We start from the raw sequence: 24,427 nt of genomic DNA, 5'->3' as shown, positions 1-24,427 counted from the left end.
GCAGAAAAGCATAGCAGTGAAAGATATAGTAAATCCACCATTTTACCCCTTCTCTGTTATTCTGGGACACTGAAACTACATGGGTGACATTTTTAAATAGGAAGAGGAAAACTGAGTGAGAAATTGACAGACTCTTATTGAAAAAACTGTTACTGTGAATGTGTCATTTCCTTTGAGCATAGACCCAGGGCTGCTTAACTGGGTTTGCTAACACACCTCTACCCCGATATAACGCTGTCCTCGGGAGCCAAAAATTTTTACCGCACTATAGGTGAAACCACGTTATATCGAACTTGCTTTGATCCTCCAAAGTGCACAGCCCGGCCCCCCCTCCCCCGGAGCACTGCTTTACCACGTTATATCCGAATTCATGTTATATCGGGTCGTGTTATATAGGGGTAGAGGTGTATCTCATGGGCTTCCTCTCCATTAAACAAGGATTTCATTCCAGGCTTTTGATCCACTTCCTTTTCTAGAGATCACTCTCCCTTGTGCCTGCGCCGGTGGCATGGATCCAGATGTGGCATGAATTTGTCATTAAACACTTCATGCCATTGATACACTTTTAGACAAAAAACGGAGTTGTTGGATTTGGAGCCAGAAAGATAGAGAAGGGTTTGAAGGTTTGTTTGTTTTTTACAACAGGGTGAGAGGATCTGTTTTTTATTTCAAACCCTAATAGTTGGGGATGTTGAATGCATGGCTGAGAAGAATGGAGTGACCTTACCTGGGATCCGGACTTAAAATAATCCCAGTCAGAAATACACAGTTAAGGTTTTGTAAATATCAGTGATGCCAGACTAACTAATAGCGGAACTTATTTTGCTCTCCCCAATATTATTAAAGGAACCGAGTGGAACAGTCCATATTTGCAAAAAAAAAAATTATGGCTACACTGCAGTTTATTAGTGTGGAGCTTAGACGTTCCTCCACCCCATTGAGAACCAAATGTTTACAACCATGACAAAAGAAATAACTAGGCTGCTGTTAGGAAAGTCCCAGTCCTGATAAATACCTGTCTTGACAGCATGAGACGGAAGAGCTATTCATGTGTCTGTAAAGAGCAGACCAAAGGTACTGTGCAGTCAACATTAGGAGAAATTAAAACTCTTGGTAAGGAATAGATATGGCATAAAGCGTTTCTGATTAGCATCAGCTGTGTGTGTGTGATGGAACCAGCTCCTAAGAGAGTGCGTAGTGCAATGCTGCTCATATAAAGGTGGATTGCAATCAATAAGTAATAGACTTTAGTAGTTAAAAACTTAGACCCAGATTTATAAAGGCGTTTTGGTGTCTAAAGATGTAGGTAGGTACCTGAGGAGACTGAGCAATGCACCAAAGCAGCTAAGGTTCCTAACTCACTTAGATGCTTTATAAATCCCATTAGGTGTTGATTTGCATCTTTAGGCACCAAAATACCTTTGTAATTTTGGACTTTACGGGATAGTGTTGATTCTTGTGCTCGTCTGGAGTCCTTCCTTTGCCTGCTTTCCCTTTAACATATATTTGAAGGGCAAACCTGTGAAAATTTGCCCTTATGGTAATTATTTTGGGGGAATTTCACATTGACTGTGCATTCCTGGCTGCAAAGCCACCTTGCTCCCGCCCCCTCCCCCCACTGCTGTGTAAAGCATAGCTCCTTGGAGGATCAGTTAAAGCGGCATCTGTTTGACAACCACTTCCCTATGGCCATCTGGAACTTTGTTTGCTTCCGCCATCCCAGTGTTGAACACAGGAACCGGTGGGGAAGGGGATTAAGTCCCCTTCATGCTCACTGTATTCTTGAGCCTGTCAGGGGTCTGTCTGGTCCTTGGCATCAGAGCTGCCTCAGACTGCTCTAATTTAAACTCTGTGTCCATAGGCTCAAAAAGTAGCCATAGCTCAGTGTCCTGGGTCCACATACAGTCTCTACATCATCACAATAGCCTGTTTCTACACCATCATCAGTAGATCTCCAAGTGTTTCACAATCCCTAATGTATTTATTCTCACAACGCTTCTGTGAGGTAAAGAAACATTGCTATCTCCTTTTTCCAGATAGGGAACTGAGGCCCAGAGAGGCTAAGTGACTTGGCCATGGTTACACAGGAAGTCCCTGCTGGAGCAGGGAATTAAACCCAGGTCTCCCCTGTCCTAAGCTAATGCTCTACCATTGGACCATCCTTCCCCTTACACTAGGAGAGAAGCCAATAGAGGGCCACTGTGGCTGGTGGGGGTATTCCCCAAGGCCATTTATATCCCTTAAATGCCCCATGACCCTTTAATGCAACAGAAAATCAACCCCAGTATTTGTTTCAATGGGATGTATCAACTCAAGATGCTAATGGTGGAGCTGCATGTGGAGGTTGGGGGTGGGGAGGGGAGAGAGTCCACTGTTCACCATCTTGCAGGAATTTGAAACTTTCTTGACTTTGGGAGGCTGCCAGGCATCACTTCCATGAAAATGTATCTGGAGATGTGCCCTCAGCCAGGCATGTAATAATTATAAGAAACAAAGAGGTTAGTTACGATACTGCTGGACTCTAGCTCATGCTCCTGACAACCCATCTGTTAACAAGTCATGAGGACTTTGGTCGTCTTCTCTCTGAACCACATCCTGGATGTACTGAGGCTTGAGAGAATTTTGGTATTGACTTCGGTGAGACAATTACTGAGCCCTTTCTTCACTGATGGGTGAGAGCAAAGGAACTCTGCTGTGGCTGATGGCCCAGCAGTCTCATGAGCTCATGTCCTGGACACTGGATATGTCCGGGATCGGCAGCCTTGGGCATGTGGCCTGCCAGGGTAAGTCCCCTGGTGGGCCAGGCAGGTTTGTTTACCTGCCGCGTCCACAGGTTCGGCCGATCGCGGCTCCCATGGTTTGCCGCTCCTGGCCAATGGGGGTTGCAGGAAGCGGTGCGGGCCGAGGGATATGCTGGCCGCCACTTCCCGCAGCCCCCATTGGCCTGGAGTGGCGAACCACGGCCAGTGGGAGCCGCGATCGGCCGAACCTGCAGACGAGGCAAGTAAACAAACTGGCCTGGCCCACCGGGGGGCTTACCCTGGCGGGCCACGTGCCAGAAGTTGCCGATCCCTGGGATACGTGTTGGCTGGACATTAGAATGGATTATTGGCCTTGGTTACGTTTTGTCTTGTATTTGTAATCATGATGCTAAACATCAGTCTTTCTTTTAAAGAAGATTATAGGACCTGAGCTAAAGCCCATTGAAGTAAATGGAAAGACCTATTGTCTTCAATGGGCTTTTGATAAGGTTCCAAAGGCCTAAACTTTACCAGGGACCGAGTGCTGCCCAGGGACTGGGCCCTCACCAGTGTGATGATGGGGATGGCTGTTCTAGGAGCATCTCATCCCAGGTGTCTCAGAGCACTGATGTCTGCATAGTACTGAGGGTTAAGGGGTGAAGAATTGCAACCAGAGCCAGGTGTTTAAAAGAGAAAGCAGATGCTGGGCTTTTCCTCCTGCCAAACTGGGCCCATGTCCCTTCCTTCCCCAGTGTCTCCTACACAGTCATGTTTCTCTGAGACAGCTCAGTTCTGAGAGTATCCTTATAATAAAATTTTAAAATGTCAGCTTGAGCAGTCTTACTTCCTGTTGGTTAACCTTAGCTTAACATTCTAGCTTGCATCAGGGAGGGTCAAGAGGGGACAGAGTTTGCGTCCTGTTAGCAGGAAACCAAGTGGTCTGACGTTAAACAACGAGAGGGCCCAAGATTTTTACCATGTGGCTCATTTCTTACAGCTTACCCATGACAGGCAGTAGATATTGGTTAACACTAACTAGGCATCTGGCACAAAATGGACCTCCAAGGCCATGAGAGGGCGACTTCTGACTCTGCAGTTTAGTGCTACATAGTGTTCATATGCAACCAATGTTCTTTGGGACTAGAACCAGTATCTAGCTGTAAGAGTACTCGAAATTGGCACCGTGCGAACTAAATTCCCTTTGATTTCATTACAAGACAGCCATACTGTTACTTGGAGTTATACACACACACAATTCTTCCCCCAAAAGGTTTCTAAAACATTTGCAGACGTGTCTTGTTATGCATGCAAAGAGCTGCATCCCATAAAAGTGGTATATAACTGGAATTAACCTCCTACATATTGTCATGTTTGGGAGCTTCATTTTATTTTCTCCCAGTGTAGTTGGGTTGCTATGGTAGGAAAAGTGGTGAGCTTTTCCTAGTTTTGTGTTGTTGTTTTTTTGCCCTCAGCAAATTAATCATAAGTCAAAATATGTACATAGATTGAGTACCATTTAAGGGGGCAGGAGGTACAATTCTTGCTTCCTGTTTGAAGTAGAGGGGGGAAAATCTTTGGTGTCCTAAAATGTTGGCAAGTGTTTGTCAGTGATAGGCTTTGTGGAAAACACTCAGAGGTAGAACTTCAATGGTTGTAATAGTTGTAGCTCAAGGATCGGCAACCTTTGGCACACGGTCCGCCAGGGTAAGCACTCTGGTGGGCCGGACCAGTTTGTTTATCTGTCGCGTCGGCAGGTTCGGCCGATTGCAGCTCCCACTGGCCGCAGTTCACTGCTCCAGGCCAATGGGGGCAGCGGAAAGTGGCAGCCAGCACATCCCTCTGCCCGTGCCGCTTCCCACTGCCTCCATTGGCCTGGAGCGGCGAACCGCAGCCAGTGGGAGTCATGATTGGCCGAACCTGGGGACACGGCAGGTAAACAAACCAGCCTGGCCCGCCAGGGTGCTTACCCTGGTGGGCCACATGCCAAAGGTTGCCGATCCCTGCTATAGCTCAACAATTCACACCATCTGAGGATCTTGCCCCATAATATTCATAATATTCGCAGACTTGAGTTGTCCAGTTCTCATTAATATCATACTCGGCCATATCCGTTAACAGGATGTTAAAGATAAGTCCTTGGAGGTTTATTTAAAGGTTGTTTTAATTAGCTATAAAAGTGGAGTAGATTTCCTCAGAGCATTTAGAAGAAAAATTCCTCAGCGCTAAGAGCACTTTTAGTTCCTTTTAAACTCTCTCCTCACCCTTTTTACTTTGTGCAGCTACGGTAGTATACTCACATTGAGATGTCCTGGTAAAATGTAACAAGATGGTATGGCTGCTACAAAAAGTATAGGAAAAGGAATCTGTTCATCCAAGATTCAACTGAACACGTAATGAAGAATTTTGACTTTCTCCACACATGCCTCTTTCTTTGAGGATTAAGTAAGCCAATGTTTTCCAAGTAAAATATGAATAAAGCCAGATGGAAAGCAATAAGAACCAGGACACTTTTGAGGAAATCTGCCACGTTTTCTCTATAACGAGCTCTGTAGGGCCAAGGTATTCATAACACATGCTATGTAGGGACAAAGCCTTCTGTCAGACGTTTCCTTGCAATCCCTAGGTACAGTAATGCTGGGTGAGTAAAGCTAGGAGTGGTGACCTTATCTAAGAATATGATTGGTTTGCCAGTTTGTTACAGCAATGGGACTAATGTTATAAGGCTTTTTGCAGCTAATATACCTTTCTTGATCTTAGTCGGTGTGAAATGTTGCAGCTTTGTAGTCCAGTGGGGAAACTTTTTTGATTCAATTGTATTAAAATACTTGGGCGGATCAGAATAGATATTGTCATCAAGGAAACCTCTCGGGGTGGGGGAGGGGGAGAAACACTACCTACTGATAAGTAAGGAACAAACTTGGGAGAAGGAGATTAGGTGACCTTATTGTTGAGGTGTTCGTTGCAGTATTACTTCATTATTTACATAGCGTCTACCCCACCCTTGGCATATACAACTGTAATATGCTCTGGTTGAAGCTTGTGAAATCTTCCCAACTGCAGCCATTGTCTATGCTAGATCCAGGTCTATGAATAATGCTCTTTTGTTTTCTTCAGGCTGTACTGCTATTCAAGGGTTAGTGGTTAGGAAGATGGCTGCATGGAAGCAGGGCAAGATTCCCTCTTTCAGAGGGAATGTGCCATCTCTATTATAATTTGTTTAAAAAAACACTGCAGACATCAACGTCCATCTTCTAAAGCCAATTTAAATGGTGCTTGGAGAGGGGGAGAAGGAAATTAAAGTGTCTTCAGTTGGGGAGGACCAGTGTTAACTAAGGCTCTGACTACCTCTACGTAAGAACAGCCATATTGCATCAGAGCAATGGTCCATCTAGCCCAGTATCCTGTCTCCTGACGATGACCAGTGCTATATGCTTCAGAGGGAATGAACAGACCAGTGCAATTTAAAGTGATCCATCCCCTGTCATCCAGTCCCAGCTTCTGTCAAGTGGAGGTTTAGGGACACCTGGGGCATGGGGCTGTGTCCCTGACCATCTTGCTAATAGCCATGGATGGACCCATCACCCATGAATTTATCTAATGCTTTTTGAACCCAGTTACACTTTTGGCCTTCACAACATCCCCTGGCAACGAGTTCCACAGGTTGACTGCATTGTGTGAAGTACTACTTCCTTTTGTTTGCTCTAATGCAGAGAAATGATTTGGCAGGCTAGCTCTGCTTAACCCTGGAAAGGAAATCCATGAATATACAAGAACTTAAGCTTGGATCCTGTTTCACTGACCATTTGTCACTGTGAACATGCTTCAGACTATTTGTGAAACTCAACCAGTTCTGCTCAGGGATTCTGACTGCACACTCTGAATTCTGCCAGAAAGACCTGCTTCTCTTGTTGGTGATCTGTTAGCAATTATACTAGCTTTTTCTTTTATGTCTAACCTTTGCACTTCTTAAACACAATGGCTATGTCTCCATAGCAGTTAAACACCCACGGCTGCGCACTGTGGGGCTGTAAAATTGTGGTGTGGACGTTCAGGCTAGGATTGGAATCTGGGCTCTCGAACCCTGTGATGCAGGGAGGGTCCTGTCTGAGCCCGCAACAGCTGATGTGCACCAGCTGCGAGTGTTCAATTGCTGTGTAGATATACCCAGAGGCATTAAGTGACATTTGTTGGCTTTCAAAGGCTTCTTGCATTGGCTTTGGCACTTATTTTCTGTGGAGTGAGGACAGGAAAAATGTTTCAGAGCCTTTTAGGTTTCTATAAGGCTCCTTAGTGATGCCCTATAGCAATATATATGGTATACAGGAAAAATTTATTATGCATCTAGATGATGGTGGTGTGAATTAACATTCGACTTCCCACTGGGCATCCTGGATGTCTCACATGGTGGTAGTTGGGACAGCATAGGAATAAAACATGCTGAATTGGTTACAGTAAACTTAAGTAGGACCAGGTGTAACAGGCTCCTTTTCCAAAAAGCAAGTGCTCTGATTCATGGTTCTTTTATGAGTCCTCTTGTTGCACTAAAAGGACACCAAGTGACCTATTAAACCGATGAAGCAGCTGTGATTAGGTGTATTCTGTGCTCGCTTGACCGTCCATTTGTTCTGCTTCTCTGGAAGATCAGGGCTGATGTAGGTTTCAGTGTCTTGTGTGCTCACAAGAAAAGACTGGAAGGGGGTGGTACTATGTATGTGCCTGTGATTGCAAATGCACCCAACAGCTTGGGTTGGTGAGTCACCCTGCAGAGAAGGAACGCAGAATCTGTCCGACACCAGAGATGAGATGCTTGTACACAGATGGTCACTAAATAGAAACCTTAGTTGGCCTAATAGAGCAGAAGCCAGGCCTTGAAACAAGGACTATGGTGATCTTAAAATCTAAGGGCCTGATGCTCTGTTCTCTTCTTTCAGTGGAGGGGAAGGGAATGAAAGAGGGCTCGTTCTGGAAGTAGGTGCAGAAATGCCTCTGCTGCTGGCTACTCTTCTTAGTGGCCCTGTGCTTTGACTGAGTCACAGATGGAGGTGGGGGGAAGCTAGCCGGAGGGGGCGAGGAGCAGCCATGCCCTGTGGCATGCTCCCTTCCTGTCTCAGGGTATGCCTACACTATGGGATTATTCCGATTTTCCATAAACCGGTTTAGTAAAACAGATTGTATAAAGTCGAGTGCACGCGGCCACACTAAGCACATTAATTCGGCGGTGTGCGTCCATGTACCGAGGCTAGCGTAGATTTCCGGAGCATTGCACTGTGGGTAGCTATCCCGTAGCTTTCCCACAGTCTCCCCTGCCCATTTGAATTCAGGGTTGAGATCCCAATGCAAAAACAGTGTTGCGGGTGATTCTGGGTAAATGTCGTCACTCAATCCTTCCTCCGTGAAAGCAATGGCAGACAATCATTTCGCGCCCTTTTTCCCCTGGATTGGGAGCTCAGCCAAGAATGCAAATGCTTTTTGGAGACTGCGGGGACTGTGGGATAGCTGGAGTCCTCAGTCCCCCCTCCCTCCCTCCCTCCATGAGCGTCCATTTGATTCTTTGGCTTTCTGTTATGCTTGTCACACAACACTGTGCTGTGGCCTCTGTCTATCATAGCCTGGAGACTTTTTCAAATGCTTTGTCATTCCGTCTTCTGTAACGGAGCTCTGATAGAACAGATTTGTCTTCCCATACAGTGATCAGATCCAGTATCTCCCGTACGGTCCATGCTGGAGCTCTTTTTGGATTTGGGACTGCATCGCCACCCGTGCTGATCAGAGCTCCATGCTGGGCAAACAGGAAATGAAATTCAAAAGTTCGGGGGGGCTTTTCCTGTCTACCTGGCCAGTGCAACCGAGTTCAGATCACTTTCTAGAGCGGTCACAATGGTGCACTGTGGGATACTACCCTGAGGCCAATACCGTCGATTTGCGGCCACACTAACCCTAATCCGACATGGCAAAACCGATTTCAGCGCTACTCCCCTCATCGGGGAGGAGTACAGAAATCGGTTTAAAGAGCCCTTTTATATCGATATAAAGGGTCTTGTTGTGTGGACAGGTGCAGGGTTAAATTGGTTTAACGCTGCTAAATTTGGTTTAAACGTGTAGTGTAGACCAGGCCTCAGTGGACCTCCATCAGGAACTCCTAGGGATAGCTAATACAGCCAAACAACCTCAATGGCCCTCTTGTGCCACTACCGGGGTTTATGCCTGGGCAGTACGACATGCTGCTGTAGAGAGGAGAGTAAGCTGCTCTAAAGATTCCAGGATGAACCCACATGCTTGGTGTCCGCTTTCCCCATACATTGGCAGGCTCCAAAGGTTGTGCCCATTCTTTCAGGCTGCAAACCCCCCTTCCCTTTGGACAGAGACAATGTGCATGCCAGTCCTTTCAATCAGGAGTTAGCGAAAGTTCTAGAAGCTCTCCAAGGAAGCAGAGAGATACTGTAGTTTTTTCTTGTGATTTTTTTTTTTCCCTCCATGAGTCTTGCAGTACACATGGTGTGTCTTCTCAAAGCCCCAGCATTTGGAATTGAGAGAGTTGCGGCTGTAATTAATAAAGAAAATTAAACTTCTAGTCGTCGTTCTCCAGCTTTTCTCTGCAGCCACCTGACACCTAAAGGCTCTCAAACGAGAAAGTAAAAATGGACTCAATTTACTGTTTATAAATCTCATGAATTTTTAACCCAGTCATGATTTTTGGGTGGCCTGACTGTTCATTTTTGAAACCTTGGGGTTAAACACTTGTTTTCCTTATTCCAGAAAAAGTGCCTTGTTCCATATCATGGGGGAGAAGCGTCTCTTTCTGTGATTCTTTGCCATGGCCAAGTGAAGGAGCAGAGGAAACAAAGGCGTTTCTATGAGATGCCTTTTGAAGTTCTTCCCCCTCCTGTGGGTTTTTCAGCAGCAGGGAGTGATCTGTCTGCAGGTCATGTAGATCAGACACTTAACTGGAACATCCACGGTCTCTGACTTTGGATTACTCTCAGCAGGGCAGTGCCTTTGTAGATTAGCCCAATTTCATTATGTGGATCTGCAGAAGTTTCAGGGACAGTAGGAAATAGTAATAAAGAGTTTGAGAGCTCTTAGTAGAGAGCACTGGTGGTCTAAATGTATCCACCACATGCTTTTCAACATGAGATACTGTGATAGGGCACAAGCGTAATCACTAACCCAGACCGTAAAGGGTTAATGCAGCCACCACTTAACCCTGACACATTAATGGGAGCAGGGGAAATGTGAAGGGTTGCCTGGGAACATCTCCCTCTGAGTTGGAGCCCTGCCCACAGGTCTGTGTGTGGAGACTGGTGGTTGTAGTTGCTGTCTTTGTCTTGTTACGTCCGTGTGTTTTTGTTATTGTTCTGTTTGGACTCTTTAGAAGTTCCCCTGGGAAGAAGGGATCACAGCGGGCTGAAGGCTGCCTGCCTGTCTTATTTTGTGGGCTGGGAAATCAGCACACCGGCCCACTGATGCGTCCGCCCTCAGCAACTACTGGTCTTGGTTTTTGTTCAGTGAGCTGTTTCCTGGGTCTATATGGTCTGGTTCTTTCGGTTGCTGTGCAGTGCAGTCACCTGTTACAGTAACTTGAGGTCTTGACTAGTCTCTCATTGCTTATCCAATCAGGCTTGGGTGTGCATCTGGTCATAGGTCCCCTGTCCTGCAAACTGCCTTGCACAGGTGGATTCCTACCTTCCAAGAGCAGCTTGTGGCATAGGGGCCAGTGATCAATGTCTTCCCTTTCCTGCATGCTGAAGACTAAATGCATCACCCAGGTCAGCTGTGTGGACTTGAAAGACCTGGCCAATTGCGAGTGTGTTCCTCGCTTCCAAACTTAATGTAGCAGCTGGCATGGTACAGCTGTGCCAGTCAGGTAACTCCTAGTCAGTGAACCTGCCATAGTGAAAGGCAGATCTAACAAGGGAAGAAGATATGCTACACACGTGTGTGTACACATCTCCTCTGTTTAGATTTTTATAAGTGTTGGTAATTCAGATCAGGACACCACCTGGCTATGCTCAGAATCGACCAAGACATTCTTTAGTGAGGTAGTATTTTTGTCTCCTTTCTAATGACTTCTCCTTTTTGTTTCTTTGTTTTTAAAGATGACCTCAGGTTGTTTGGATTTGTCCGATTTACCACTGGGGATGCCATGAGCAAGCGAGTCAAGTTTGCCCTCATCACTTGGATCGGAGAGAACGTTAGCGGCCTGCAGAGAGCCAAAACCGGGACTGACAAAACTCTGGTCAAAGAAGTAGTACAGGTAATACCACCTTTCTGACCTGCACTGCTTCTAGCCTTTGAGAGCATGGGGTGGGAAGAGGGAAATTTGGTCATCCTTAGAAAACGATTCTCTTTTTAAAGCTTTAACTTTTCACCCTCCTTACCGTCACCATGACTCAATCTGCCCTTTGCACGCTCAGTTAAAAATGAGCACTTTTGGACTCTCAGCTGTCACCAAAGCTCATGGCTGTAAGGAGAGCAACAAAAGTACGCATTCCAGTCCTTGCCTGGGTAAGTACATCTCTTCGCCCCTGTTCTTTCTCTGTCTGATATAAAAACAGTTTACTATTAAGGCATGTATAGCAGCGCACTGGGAGTTAAATTGGATAAAGATAATAGGAAAGAGACTGCCATGCTTATTGTTTCAGTGATTTTTTTAAATTTTATTTTAGACCATCAGAAGGCTCCAGGTTATCTCACTGTGCAGAGACCATAGACTGCAAGGCTGGGCTTGCAATTGGTATTAATTAACGAGCAACTTTTAATAGTTAACTAGATTTGAATAGTTTCCTGTTTGGCATTGGGTGTAACAGGAACATGGAGATGTGTGTACTAAGCACACATCTCGGAAAGTTTCCCCAGTGGAATTTGTCTGTCCAAGCACAAAGTGTAATTTAACCATTTAGCGCATGCCTAGGACATTCTGACAGTGTTGTGTTCCCACAAAATTCAAGTTCAATGGACCTTAGTAGACTTAAATCAAGGAGGAGGGGAACTTCAGCTGTTAAAGAACTGCGTTGTGGAATGCTGTGACTAAAATATCAGATCCTCTCATCTAAAATAGATAGAAACAGAGAGGGCACTGGATTGGGAGTCAGGAGACCAGGGTTCTATTCCCAGCTCTTCCACTGGCCTACAGAGTAATCCTGGGCAAGTCATGTCCCTGCTCCATGCCTTGGTTTCCCCATCTGTAAAATGGAAATAATTATATTGACCTCCTTAGTAAAGGGCTTTGAAATCTATTGCTGAAAGCACTGTGTCAGAACTAGGTGCTAAAACAGTCTTAGAGTTTAAGGCAAGAAGGGACCATCAAAAATGTTCCTATTGCTTTTGTACGCAAGGGTATCCTAGCCAACAGCAGCTCAACTATGACTGAATAGATTTACAGTTCAGCATTTGCTTCTTCTGAAGAAATGTTTATGGTGGGACCCACCTGATAAACAAGTTCCCTAAACGTACTGCCTCTTTCTGGTGCCTCAGAATACCCTTTCTCATTGAGCTGTCAGAACAGGCTGAATATCTAGTCCAGTCCTCTGCACTCAAGGCAGAACTAAGTAATAACTAGACCATTCCTGACAGGTGTTTGTCCAACCTGTTCTTGAAAACCTCCAATGACTGAGATTCCACAACTTCCCTACGCAATTTGTTCCAGTGCTTAACTACTCTGACAGTTAGAAATATTTTAGCTAGATCAAAGCCAAGAGTGATTAACTCTCCAATAGCCTATTAAACAGGCAACCAATCAAGCTTCATGTAACAGGAAGTTATGGCTTGTTGTATGGGTCAGTTGTCAGCATTATAGTTTTGCCTAATGTCCAATCTAAACTGCCCTTGCTGCAATTTAAGCCCATTGCTTATTGTCCTATCCTCAGAGGTTAACGAGAACAGTTTTTCATCCTCCTCCTTGTAACAACCTTGTCTCATAGTATGTCCCATAGTATTTGTCTACATTAAGAAATCTCCTCTGAGAGGGGATTGTGCAGGATGAAAATGAAGGTCCCTTCAGTTTACTGTGTAATGTTTGTTACTTAATGATTTTAACCTACAAATAACTCAAGACAGGCCTGCTGAAATTCAAACTGCTTCCTAGGAAATACCCATTTATGCTGCACCTCCCAACATGGGAACTACACTGAAGGATTCATGCTGAAACAGAAGGTTTACCTCATAAATGGTAGTGATGAAGCAAAGCTTTATTAATATGAAGTAGCTGAAACTGTATAATTGTAGTTGAAGCAGAAATTAATGTTGACAACTGACCCATACAACAATCTGTAACTTCCTGTTCCATGTCATTTGAAATTTCCATATTTCTTAGAGCTTTGTATTGCATGCTGGAACTAAATATTTTTCAAATAAGGGGCCGCACTTTGCTGCTAGTTACATTGGTGCGAATCCAGTGTCAACCCCATTGACTTAAGCTCTAGTGGGGTGCACGCAGAAATATTCAAATCTATTTTTTTGCCAAGAAAGCACAAGCTTTACCCAGTTTCGGTTCACTGGGTGGGATAACAGGAGTTCTAGAAAGAGAAATAACATTTAAAAAAAACCCAGTTGTGTGAGCTGCTCACTATTTTGTGGCTTCTCTTGCAGCCCGGCCCCCTATGTACACTTAGTTGTGTATTCTACCCATAGTTAACACAGGGATGCATTCAGAATTAGCAGTATGGCCCAAGGTGTTTTTGTATCGCGGATAACAGCTTTGAGTTTTAAATGATCAGAACAAGTCTCTGGGTTTCAAACAGTCAGTGGACCCTGGAGTAAAACATGAAGGGCACTTGCTGTGGTATAATATTTGTGAAAGTCCATGTTCCTTTCTGTAAGACCCAAGTTCCAATGAGGAGGAGTCCTGCTTGGGTATTCTCGGAGAGGTCACAGGTCACTAGACTAGATGACCCTTGCAGTACCTTCTAATCCTATGATTAACAGAGGCATAGCATGCAAGTCACGGGAGGTGATCGTACTGCTCTATTCGGAGCTGCTTAGGCCTCAGCTGGAGAACTACGTCCAATTTTGGTAACCAATGTGTAGAAAGGATGTAAAGAAACTGGAAAGGATTCAGAGGCAAGCAACAAAGCTGATCCAAGAGATGGAATGTAAGCCATATGAGCAAAGGCTGAAGGAACTGGATGTGTTTAGTTTGGAAAAGAGGAGATTAAGAGGGGACATGATAGAGGTCTTCAAATACTTGAAATGCCACCATAAAAAAGATGGAGAAAAGTTGTTCTCTTTTGCCGCAGAGGGCAGGACAAGAGGCAAACTACAGCAGAGCAGAGTTCAATCTCTGGAAAAACTTCCTAACTTCCTAAGAACAGTGGAACAAGGGGAACAGGCTGCTTGGGAGGTTGTGGAAGCTCCTTCACTGGAGGTTTTCAAGAGGAGGCTGGATAGCCATCTGTCTTGGATACTTTAGACACAACAAATCCTGCATTTTGGCAGGTCCCTTCTAACTCTATCATAGAACCACATAGATGCATTTTCAAGCAACGGGCTGAGCACTGTTCAAAGCTGAACAAATGCCAATAGACACTGTGTTTCTGCCGAGATCCTAAAAGCAAGTGGAACCCAGCTCGACCACTGCCAAACAAATGAAATCCACTGCATTGCATTACAGAATAAAGTACATTTACACATGGGGATTATTAAGGGTCTGCTAGAAGCATCTGCTGTAAGGGAACCATTGGGATAGCAACTGTTCAAGAGGAGATTAGGGGCTTGTGAGCAAAAGAATAACTTCTTGTAAAGGAAAGGGAGAGGAACTGGCCTGCCCTTTCTTTGTGCTTCTTTTGGGTTCCTCTCCTGGGAGTGGCTGCAGGGGCTCTGTATTTTATGAAGTGATATTTTAAGAATTGTAAAATTACTGGGCCAGATCCTCAACTGGTGTACATCAGCGCATTTGCATTGACTTCAGTGGAGCTGAATTCCCTCATCTTAAACTATGGCAAAAGGTCCAGACTCTCTGTGTTTATTATACTGGAGGAGTTCAAGTAAACCTTGGGTGGGTCCTGTTGTCAGGCTATTCAATTTCCACCCCCATCCCTCTACCACAGCTGGAAAGCCAACATTCAGGTCTGTGACTTGCCCCAAACCCTGCTGCAATGTCAGCTGAGGACGGGTTTGGAGTGGGGGTGGATGGCCGCAGACATGCACCCAGAATGGGTGCCTTTTAACATGCTATTAAGGGGCTAGTGGATGGTGACTTCCTGCAGTATAGCTTGTTGGAGTGCAAATTAACTTGATGGAGCTCTGTCAGCATGCTCCATCTCATGCTGCACACCTTGTGGTGTGGGAATGGCTGGGTAATTCATGGGGACTTCTGAATCTAAAAGCATAAATCTCCAACTTAAGCTGGGGGACCAAGTCCATTCAATTAGGAGCAGTAACAGCCTGAAACCTATGTCTGTAGTTCAACCAGGAGAAGGGGACACAGATTTACACTGGACTAGTGTGGATTACACACTCCCCTGGCTGAAGGGACTCATCCCAAATTTCAGAGATCCGGAGCAGTTCAAATCCTACTATAGGCCACCATTCATAATAGCAAAGATCAAACACAGGCAGGGCCGGCTCCAGCTTTTTTGCCACCCCAAGTGGCGAAGCAGGAAAGAAAAAGAAAAAGCCTCGATCGGTGGCAGCTCTACTGCACCGCTTCATTCTTCAGCGGCACTTTGGCGGCGGGTCCTTCGCTCCGAGAGAGACTCGGGGACCTGCTGCCGAATGGCTGCCAAAGACCTGGACGTGCTGCCCCTTTCCATTGGCCGCCCCAAGCACCTGCTTCCTTTGCTGGTGCCTAGAGCCGGCCCTGAACACAGGACATTTGGTGCTTTTTGATGCAAAGGTCCCATTGATAAAGCTGACCCAGGCTGGGTGGATCTGTGGCTGCAGGTTTGATAGTTTGATTGAGTAGGCCCCACTTGTTCACTTAAAATTATACACTAGTGTTACACTTTAAACTTTTTGTGCCGCTTAAAAAGCCAAGTCCTCTCCTAGATCTACCTGTTTTTATAATTGAGTTCTGTCTCTTGGTGCTCAAATACACATCCAACCTAGTGGCTGTCTCCATTTCTGTAGTTATTGTTTTGACCTGCCTTGCTCAGGAGCACCCAGGAAATGTGGAAAGGTACAGCGTGCGCTAGGGCAGTGGTTCTCAAACTAGGGCTGCCGCTTGTTCAGGGAAAGTCCCTGGCAGGCTGGGCCAGTTTATTTACCTGCCGTATCCACAGGTTCAGCTGATTGTGGGTCCCACTGGCTGCCAGTCGCCACTCCAGGCCAATGGGGGTTGCAGGAAGCGGCGGCCAGTACATCCCTCGGCCCATGCCGCTTCCCGCTGCCCCCATTGGCCTGGAGCAGCGAACCGCGGCCACTGAGAGCTGCGATTGGCCGAACCTGCAGACGTGGCAGGTAAACAAACCGGCCCGGCCTGCCAGGGGCTTTCCCTGAAAAAGTGGCGGCCCTAGTTTGAGAACCACTGCACTAGGGTAGTTAATGGTGTTTCGAGCTGTTTGATCTGTTCTGAGGGCCATGAGTCTTCACTCAGATTGCTGCATGATGACATTTGCCACACATGGCCTTAGCACAGGAGGGCTGTCTTTTTACCTTAAAAAAAGGCTCCATTTGGGTTTTAAAATGGGCAACTCTGCTGATGACTAATGACCGTCCTGTGCACTGTGGTCCTAACAGCGCCTTGCCCCACACTTCTGCAAGCCAGGCTGTCAAACGCTACCATGCTGATTTTACACCCATGCTGCACTCGCCTTTGAGCTGGTGTAGATGACTCCATGCGATGCAGGGCCGTGAAGGATCAGGTCCAGCCTTTCCCTGATTGCTGCTACAGTGTCCACACATGTGCTACTTGCCTTCGCTCGCCTATCTGCTCTTGTTTGCAAAAGGGGTGTCAAAGAGAGCAGGAGGCTGGTAGTACCAGCATTTCTCTGGTGGCCTCCGCCCTTTCTGCAGATTGTAGATTCATTTAAAAAAAAAAAAGTCTTAGTTCTCCTTTCTGCAGGGAAACTCCTTTTTTCTCTTCCTTCATCTATATCATTCTCATCTTAACTTAGGGTTTCAAGCTCCTCAGAGTAGGAAATCTTTGTTCTGTAAACACCAAGCTCTTCCATGGCTCTGTATAAATAAAGGGATTCCCAGTCCCTGGTTGGATGCGTGCCTGGTACCAATGCTCACATTTGCTAGTTCAACATTTACCTTCTGGAAACCTTGACTATTCACTGTTTCCTCCAGCATTCCTGCCCAGAAAGTCATATGCTCTGTTGTCTCTCTAAAGCAAATTTGGGTGGAAAGCCGCTCAATTTTTATGAGCAAATATTCATGGAATTCCTTTGAATGAGGAAATTGCCGGGGTTTGAAGACAAACTCGTTGAGTTCCTGTTTTGTATTTAACAATCAATTCATTTTTTTGAAGTGGGGAGGGGGAAGAAGCCTGGCTCCTCATTTGCACTGAGGCTACTCTGCACTGCACCAGCTGTGCAAAGCATCCCTACAAGCTGCTGCAGTGGCCACTACTGGGTCACTTCCACCCAGAGGCTTCATCTGTGATGTAATGACTGCTGGAAGCTCACTCCAGCATAGGGTGATCAACCTCTGCCATAGAGTCACTGTGGCTCCATATCTATTCCCCGTGGGTGGCATAGGGGATATTGCTGGATAAGAGGCTCCACTGATCCCTTAGTTGCTGTGTTGCCTGCCTGGGACTGTTGACAGCTGACACAAGTGAGGGTAACCTTCAGGCAGCTTTCACTTCTGTTGTGTGGCCAGACTGGCACACAGCTGGCCCAGGACTGGGGCAGTCAAAGGTGCCTTAAGGACACTTCTACTCACACCTGCTTGTGCCATGTCCTCCTGGGCTGCAGCATCAGAGGATCTGGGCCTAAATGTTCACTGTCCTCTTGGGTATGAATAATTCATCTTCTCTTCATTGGTTCTACTGTTGGGAAACTGAAATGGCTAAAATACTGAAAACAAGATCTGAGGTCACACTCTCTAAATTGCAAATGAAGTTGTCTTTAGATCAGACTGTGTCTGCTGCTAAGGTGGAGGTAGGGGGGTGATGAAAATGCACTGATGTGGTAAGCGAAGAAAGGCTGCTGACTCTAATTTACCATGATTCATAGAATTAAGTATGAGAGAAGAGCTGCAGGCTTAGCAGATCAACACATTCTATATTTCCAGGCTGAAATCTTATTTCATCGCCACTTAAAATGGCAAGGCAAATTACCCTTTTTTATAAGGCGAGAGGCGGCCTGTCACCATGCAGACTTGTAAGGTACAAAGTGGAAGCTGCTTCCTTTTAAGGTCAGAGTGATGAGCCTTCACTCTGAACTGAGGTGTGTGTGTTGCAACACTTCAAATGCTAGCACAGAAAATTGTTGAATGAGACACAGTAATGTGTGCTGCCTCTAGTGAATATGAATCAGTCTCTCCCAGGTGAGATAGCATCTGTTAACTCAAACAGTAGTTCTGCTTCTGTCTTAACATGACCATTTTTAATCCTTTTTTTTTTTCCTCTGCCTGTGTTTTAACATAATAGCTATAACAAATGGAGATGGAATTCCTCCACCTCATAGTCCTGGTCTAGTGAGGATAGTTCAGTGTTTAACGTTCTCAACCCAGAATAAACAATATTCAGTAATCCAGTTTTTGACACTGTGGTCTAACTTTTCCTATCTAAGACCTTTTGTAAGAAGCTAGAGATCAGCTCAGATACAGTTGTCATTGGTAGGGTCCACATTTCCTAGAGGACGGTACTGGCTTCTCCCTACAGTCAGAATTGGTGGATACCAAGGTTGGCAAATGTTGCATTTGAAATGGCCTCACTTATAGCATAGGGCCAGTGCCTTTTGTGGCTGTGGCACTGGCTACAATGTAATAACTCACCTCTATTATTCTAGTGCCTAGAAACCCCATTCAGGATCAAGGCTCCATTATGCGGGGCACCGCACACAGACATGATGAGAGATGGTCTTTACCCCAAGCTGCTGGCAAACTAAATAGACAAGACAAAGGGTGAGAGGAAGGAAGTATTCTATCCCCTTTGTACAGATAGGGACTTGAGGCACACAGAGTATGTGACGTGCCCAAGGTCACCCAGAACATGCCTCCTCTAGGTTGCATCTGAACTGGACATAAACCAGCAGCGGCCTCCAGTAGACGTAAGGGGTGGAATTCTGTACTGTGCCTCCAGGGAGGATTTGAGCTGCTGTGGGGCCCACTGCAAGCCACCTGACATCATTTTAAAGCAGGCAGGAGCTGCTGTAACTCATCCTCAGCTGCTTTGCAGCAGTACCATCCGCATAGCTGTGTGTGATGCAATGACTTTCCTTCTGCCCTCGGCCCTGCCACGCCCTTTATGCTGGGATTTATAAGGGGGCCTCTGCAAGGCAGCCCAACTGTACACAATACCTGCACCAAGCACATTCTGCCTTGGTTGGCTAAGGAGCTTTTATGGCCCCTGTATTAGAGCATTCAGAGGCCATATAGGAGGGAGAATCCTTCGCAAAGTTTCTTCGCAAGGTCCCTTCCAGTCCTACATTTTTATGATTCTGTGCTTCATTTGCACATTCTGCATGGAGGCATAGTTTATTTAAAAGAAAAAAAAAAGGCATTATGGGCCAGCTACAACTCTCATTAAAGTCTATGTAAAGACTTCTGTTACTTTAATGTAACCCTGGCACTGGCAAGCTTTTGTGTTGGAGAGGGGGAAGGTTTACTAACCCAGTGGGAAACAGACTGAAACGGCTAAGCTCACAAGGGAGGGGGTGGTGATGGTAATACAGCACAGTGAACAGCGACTTGATAGGACTCTGTTTGCCTGGGATTAACAAAAGCTGAGCTCCTCTGCAGAGCTTCACACAGAATTATTGCAAGTACAATAGCTCTTTGGGTTTCTTAGCTGGGTAAATCCTCATGGAACTTGAATGCCTTAACACAGTCCCTTCCCTCTTCTGTATTCCAGACTACTGAGCATAGCTGGATTAAGTGCTCCTGGGTTTCTCCCTTTAAAACACCTCATTTTAAATAGTCACAATCTGTCAGTTACTTTCTGGGAAGGTAGCGTTTGTCTGTCCTGTACCAGAAAGGAACTGATTATGGGAGTAAGGGGAACTGGTTTGATCTAGGAGCCTGAAGTGCTGCCAAACAATTGCCATTTTCCAGAATTCCTTCTGACCACGATTTAAACTAAAGCAGAGCGGACCAGGCTTCACTTAGCTGCTATAAGCTTTTTTTTCTTTCAAGTATCTTTTAAATATTGAGGTTCCCTGCAGTGTGGAACAGGATCAGTCACGGCCTGCGTGCCTTCCTTTTCCATTGCATGAAAAAAGTGGCAAATCTTTTCCAAACTGACCATTTTCTCTCCTTTCCCCCCAACCCCCCGTACAAATTGAGGCTCTTGAGAAACTGCCAAAATGAAAGCTTAACATGTAGTGTAGAATTTGATGTCAGTATAAAACCCACTTCTTCCCTATACATATAGAGACAGTCTTGGCTGGTCTGTTCCAGAACAGTTTACACCCAAACAAGATGACTGCTTCCCCATGAAAGCCTTGCCTAGTTCTGCTAGGCTTCCTCATTTGGGGCTTTCATTATCTAGGAATCCTGGCTCTGCTGACTTCTTGATGCAGTCCAGCTGGGAGATCAGGCTTTCTGTCAGCTGTGCTGTTGCTATTAAGCATCCACGGCCACACAGAGGACAAGGGAATGCAATCTTTTTGTTTAATTGCCTGATAGATGTTAGTGTCTGAAATGGGGAAAGGATAAATGAAATGCTTGCAGCTGTGGGACGTGGTTAGGTTTAGGGAACAAAGAGAAAATATGAAGCAAGAGGCAATTTGTGTGTGTGTGTGTGTGTGCGTGTGCGCACATACTCAACCCCAGCAGAAGCAGACATACATTTCACTAGTGATCTGAAAATACTGAATCAGCACCAGTAGACTTTGCTTTAGTATAGTAGCAATAGTATCCCAGAGGTGCTGTGGAACTGCTTTCACAGTCTGTTCTGAAAAACCTCTCTTTTGCATGAAACCCATGGCAACTTATAGCTTTAGGGTTTCACCATCCTGTGAGCTGCATATACCTCTGCAGCTCTTCTGAATCTCTGTGCTGTGGCACCAAATCCAGTGTCCCAAAGAATAGTTTATATCAAGTTAACCTTCGGTAGAGAGACTACAGAACATTTGGGAATTGCCAGGCTGGATCAGACCCGAGGTCCCTTTGAGTGACTGATACTAGATGCTTCAGTTCAAGACGTCAGTTTATCTGTTAGATACTTATATGGCCCCCACTACTGTGGCAACTGAGCACCTCACCATTTAATCAATTTATCCTCACAACACCGGAGTGAGGTAGGGCAGTTCTGTTATCCCTATTGTACAGATGGGGGAAACTGAGGCACAAAGGCTAAGCGATTTGCCCAATGTCACACAGGATGTCGGTGGCAGAGCAGGGAATTGGCCCAGGTCTCTCAAGTCCAAGGCTAGTGCCCTAGCCACTGGGACAGCCTTCCTCAGCCCAGCAGCCTGCTGGATCGAACGGCAGTAGTTCCTGCTCTCCATAACTAATCTGCAGAATGTCTTTGAAACAGCTTTTCCTCTTGCATTGGCCAAGCTCAGCCTGGGATGAGAGTGGAATGATGACAGTAGTTGTTTAAAGTAGCCATGGTGACACTGGGCCAGCGTAAGATCCCAATGTCTGACTGTAAAGCAATTAAAAAGTGGGGGAGGGAGGAGGGTTAACTGTCAGTGGATGTGATTTTTTTTTTATTCATATCCCAGCGATATGGAAATTAGCCTCCCATACAGATCATGAAATGATTTTTCTGATCAGGATGGCTAATGGTCTCAGAAATACCAATTAAAAACTTCACTTTCAAATGCACATTCGCATTAATTCGTGATGACAAAGTGCTTCTGATCCCTTCAGTTTTCAAACAGCCGGGCTGAGCAAAATGGGCCGGTTGTTCTTGCCATAAAGGTTCTGGGGGAAGGGTGATGAGGCTGGGGGACCCTGGCAGACAGTGGCAACAAAAATATCTGCAAGAGGTTCATTCTGCTGGGAACCTAACCATGTTCTGTCTTCAGTCATACTGGCTTTCCTGCATTGATTGGCTGCATCATTGGACAATCCTATTAATTTATAGATCTGATTATGCAGTGTCCAAGATGCTATTAATGGCTTCAATGAAAAATCTTACCTGTACTGCACTTGGGATAAGAACTAGTCTTTTGTCAAAGTCCCATATCTCTAAAAAGGCCTTTTAATCTCTATTATAGTAGTACTTAAAAGCACCAAGCAAGGACTCCATTATGCACGGGCATAGTAAGAGAGTCTAGGGGTGGGCAAACTACGGCCCGCAGGCCATGTCCAGTCCACCTTTTAATCTGGCCCCCGAGGAGCGGGGTTGGAGGCTTGCCGCGCTCCAGCCGGGGAGCGGGATCGGGGGCTTGCCGCGCTCCGGCACACCCAGGTGTTCAGGACCTGCGTGAGGGCACGCATGTTACCGTGGCTGCAGAACCCTCACGTGCCATCAGAGCCTGGAACATGCAAGCTCACATGCCTGCTATTTATTGGCTTAGGTGACTCTGCTGTTTTAGTAGCGTTAGTTTTCCATCGTTCAGGATAAAACAAAGAGTAGCTGGCCAGGGAGTGCCAGCTGCATAGTTCATGTTAATCAAAGAGGCAATGGAAAGGGGGTAAGTTTGGTATAATTATCATAATAGGTTGTTTTGTATGTATATTTGTAATAGTAAGTAAGGTTTAATGTTTGTTTACACTAAAATGTATCTTTATTAAAGTTTATTTGAATGTCTCTGAATTGTTAATTTCATGAGCATTCATGGCCTGCCATACAATTTCCATACCCAGTTGTGGCCCTCAGGCCAAAAAGTTTACCCACCCCTGAGATAGTCCTACCCCAAAGAGCTTGCAGGCTAAATAGACAAAGTGTAGGAGAAAGAGTTGCAACCTGCATCAACCTTGAGGTATCCTGGGCCAAAGGAGGTTCCAGTGGAAACAGCCTCCCAGTGTTTACACAGCTGGACAGTTTCTGGTCCCCAAGTAATTAAAGTCATTACTCTTTTCTCTGTCCCTTTTAGAACTTTGCCAAAGAATTTGTGATCAGCGACCACAAAGAGCTGGAGGAAGAGTACATCAAGAATGAGCTGAAGAAAGCTGGCGGTGCTAATTATGATGCCCAGAACGAGTAAATGCACTAGCCACGTGGTACCATCTGCCTGGGTCAGGAAGGAAGGGGCAAAGCACAACCACCCAACTAAATTCTGATGAGGCGAACGAGAGAAGACCGGGCTTATTTGTGTGCACCTAAGAAGTCCCTTCCCTTCTCCCAAAATGGACTTTTATTTTCCATTCCGCTTCCCTCTTCCATATGAGCTGTTCTTATTTTTTACAAAAGTTGCACAAGCAACTCAGTCCCCAAGCAGATGCTGATGCTTTCTATAGCGTGTTGGTTTACCTTTCTGTTTGGCCCTGCACTTGTCATAGTCAACCTTGCTCTTCTTACAGGCCTGCCATCACACCCTTTTTTTTGGTATATGTTTGCATTCGAATGCGGTTCAAAGTGGGCTCCGGTTACCACCAGGAGAAAAATCTCTAGGAATCGTGCACATACGGCATTTTTTTTTTAAAGTTCCTGATGGTATTCTTGGGACTACATAATTTTCCTTCTTCGATGTTCAGATCTAGTTGAGTTGACGCCACTTAAACTTTGATTAAATTACCTGAGCTTAGATGTCCAGTGGCGATAATGATGCTTATCAGTTTAAAAAAACAAATCTTGTTTTCAACTCTTAATCAATGGGAAGAAGTAAATTTGCCTTAAACATTGCTTGATGGTTGCTGTGCTGCACCTCCACCTTCCCCCTTCTTTAAAATTTGATCCAACGTGATCTGAATGTTTTGAAGTTATCATGGCAACAGGAAACTGGAAAAAAAATGTCTGGACGTTTGTTCACTATTTTGTATACAGCAGTCTCTGGGCTTATTTTTAAACAACTGCAAAAATAACAGCTGCTGCATCCAAGCAGCCTTTTTTATTTACCCCCCTCTTGCAAAGGTCATTTAAAAACAACATCTTGAGTCATCTGGGGGGCCCTTAAGGCAGCTCCGTGATGCTCTAGCTTCATAACCCAAGAGATGGAGCAGAGCAGACCTGTCCATTCGGAACAGAATGTTCAACAGCAGTACGTCAATGCTTAACATTCAGGGATTAATAAAATAACATTGGCACAGTTTTAGTTACCAAACAAAGATCTTTTCTGTATGTTGGTTTTTTTTTTCTTCCATCGATGAGTGTCCCCGGAATTAAGTTTAGGGAAAACTGTGTATTGGGGTTTGTGAGTTGGCGCTAATAAAAACCAGTAAAGAAATGTTTTTCAAAATAATGTTGTCCGTGACTGTTTAGTTCTTTTAATACAACCTATTTGGGTTTGGTGACTTTTTCTTAATTCTGGGTGTTTGTAGTGGGAGAAGGGAGGTGGGGTACAGAGCATGCAGCCTCGGTGCTCATTAATAGAGCTTAGCACTGGTTTAAATTCATTTCCGTGTATTTAGCGTATACCGACCCTGTCTGCACTTCCCCTTCTGGTAAGTCAGAGCTGACCATAGTCAGCTGACACGCTTTGTAGAGCTTTGTTCAGGAGCCCTGTGTCTGAATTTCCAGCACCGCG

General features: G+C 45.5%; 1 protein-coding gene across 1 annotated transcript in view; it reads left to right on the top strand.

Moving 5' to 3' along the window:
* The window catches only part of COTL1 (coactosin like F-actin binding protein 1), a 29,158-nt gene extending 5,025 nt beyond the window's left edge, over positions 1-24,133 (top strand). The window contains exons 3-4 of the mRNA XM_039503353.1: positions 10,838-10,995; positions 22,838-24,133. Coding sequence (XP_039359287.1) covers positions 10,838-10,995; positions 22,838-22,948 — 269 coding nt within the window. The 3' untranslated portion in view covers positions 22,949-24,133. The remainder of the gene's footprint in view (positions 1-10,837; positions 10,996-22,837) is intronic.
* The last annotated feature ends 294 nt before the right edge of the window (positions 24,134-24,427 follow it).

The sequence above is a fragment of the Mauremys reevesii genome, linkage group 16, assembly GCF_016161935.1.
Source record: "Mauremys reevesii isolate NIE-2019 linkage group 16, ASM1616193v1, whole genome shotgun sequence".
Taxonomy (NCBI): Eukaryota; Metazoa; Chordata; order Testudines; family Geoemydidae; genus Mauremys; species Mauremys reevesii.
Note: the sequence above shows the minus strand (reverse complement) of the source record. Positions and strands in the feature narration are given on the sequence as shown.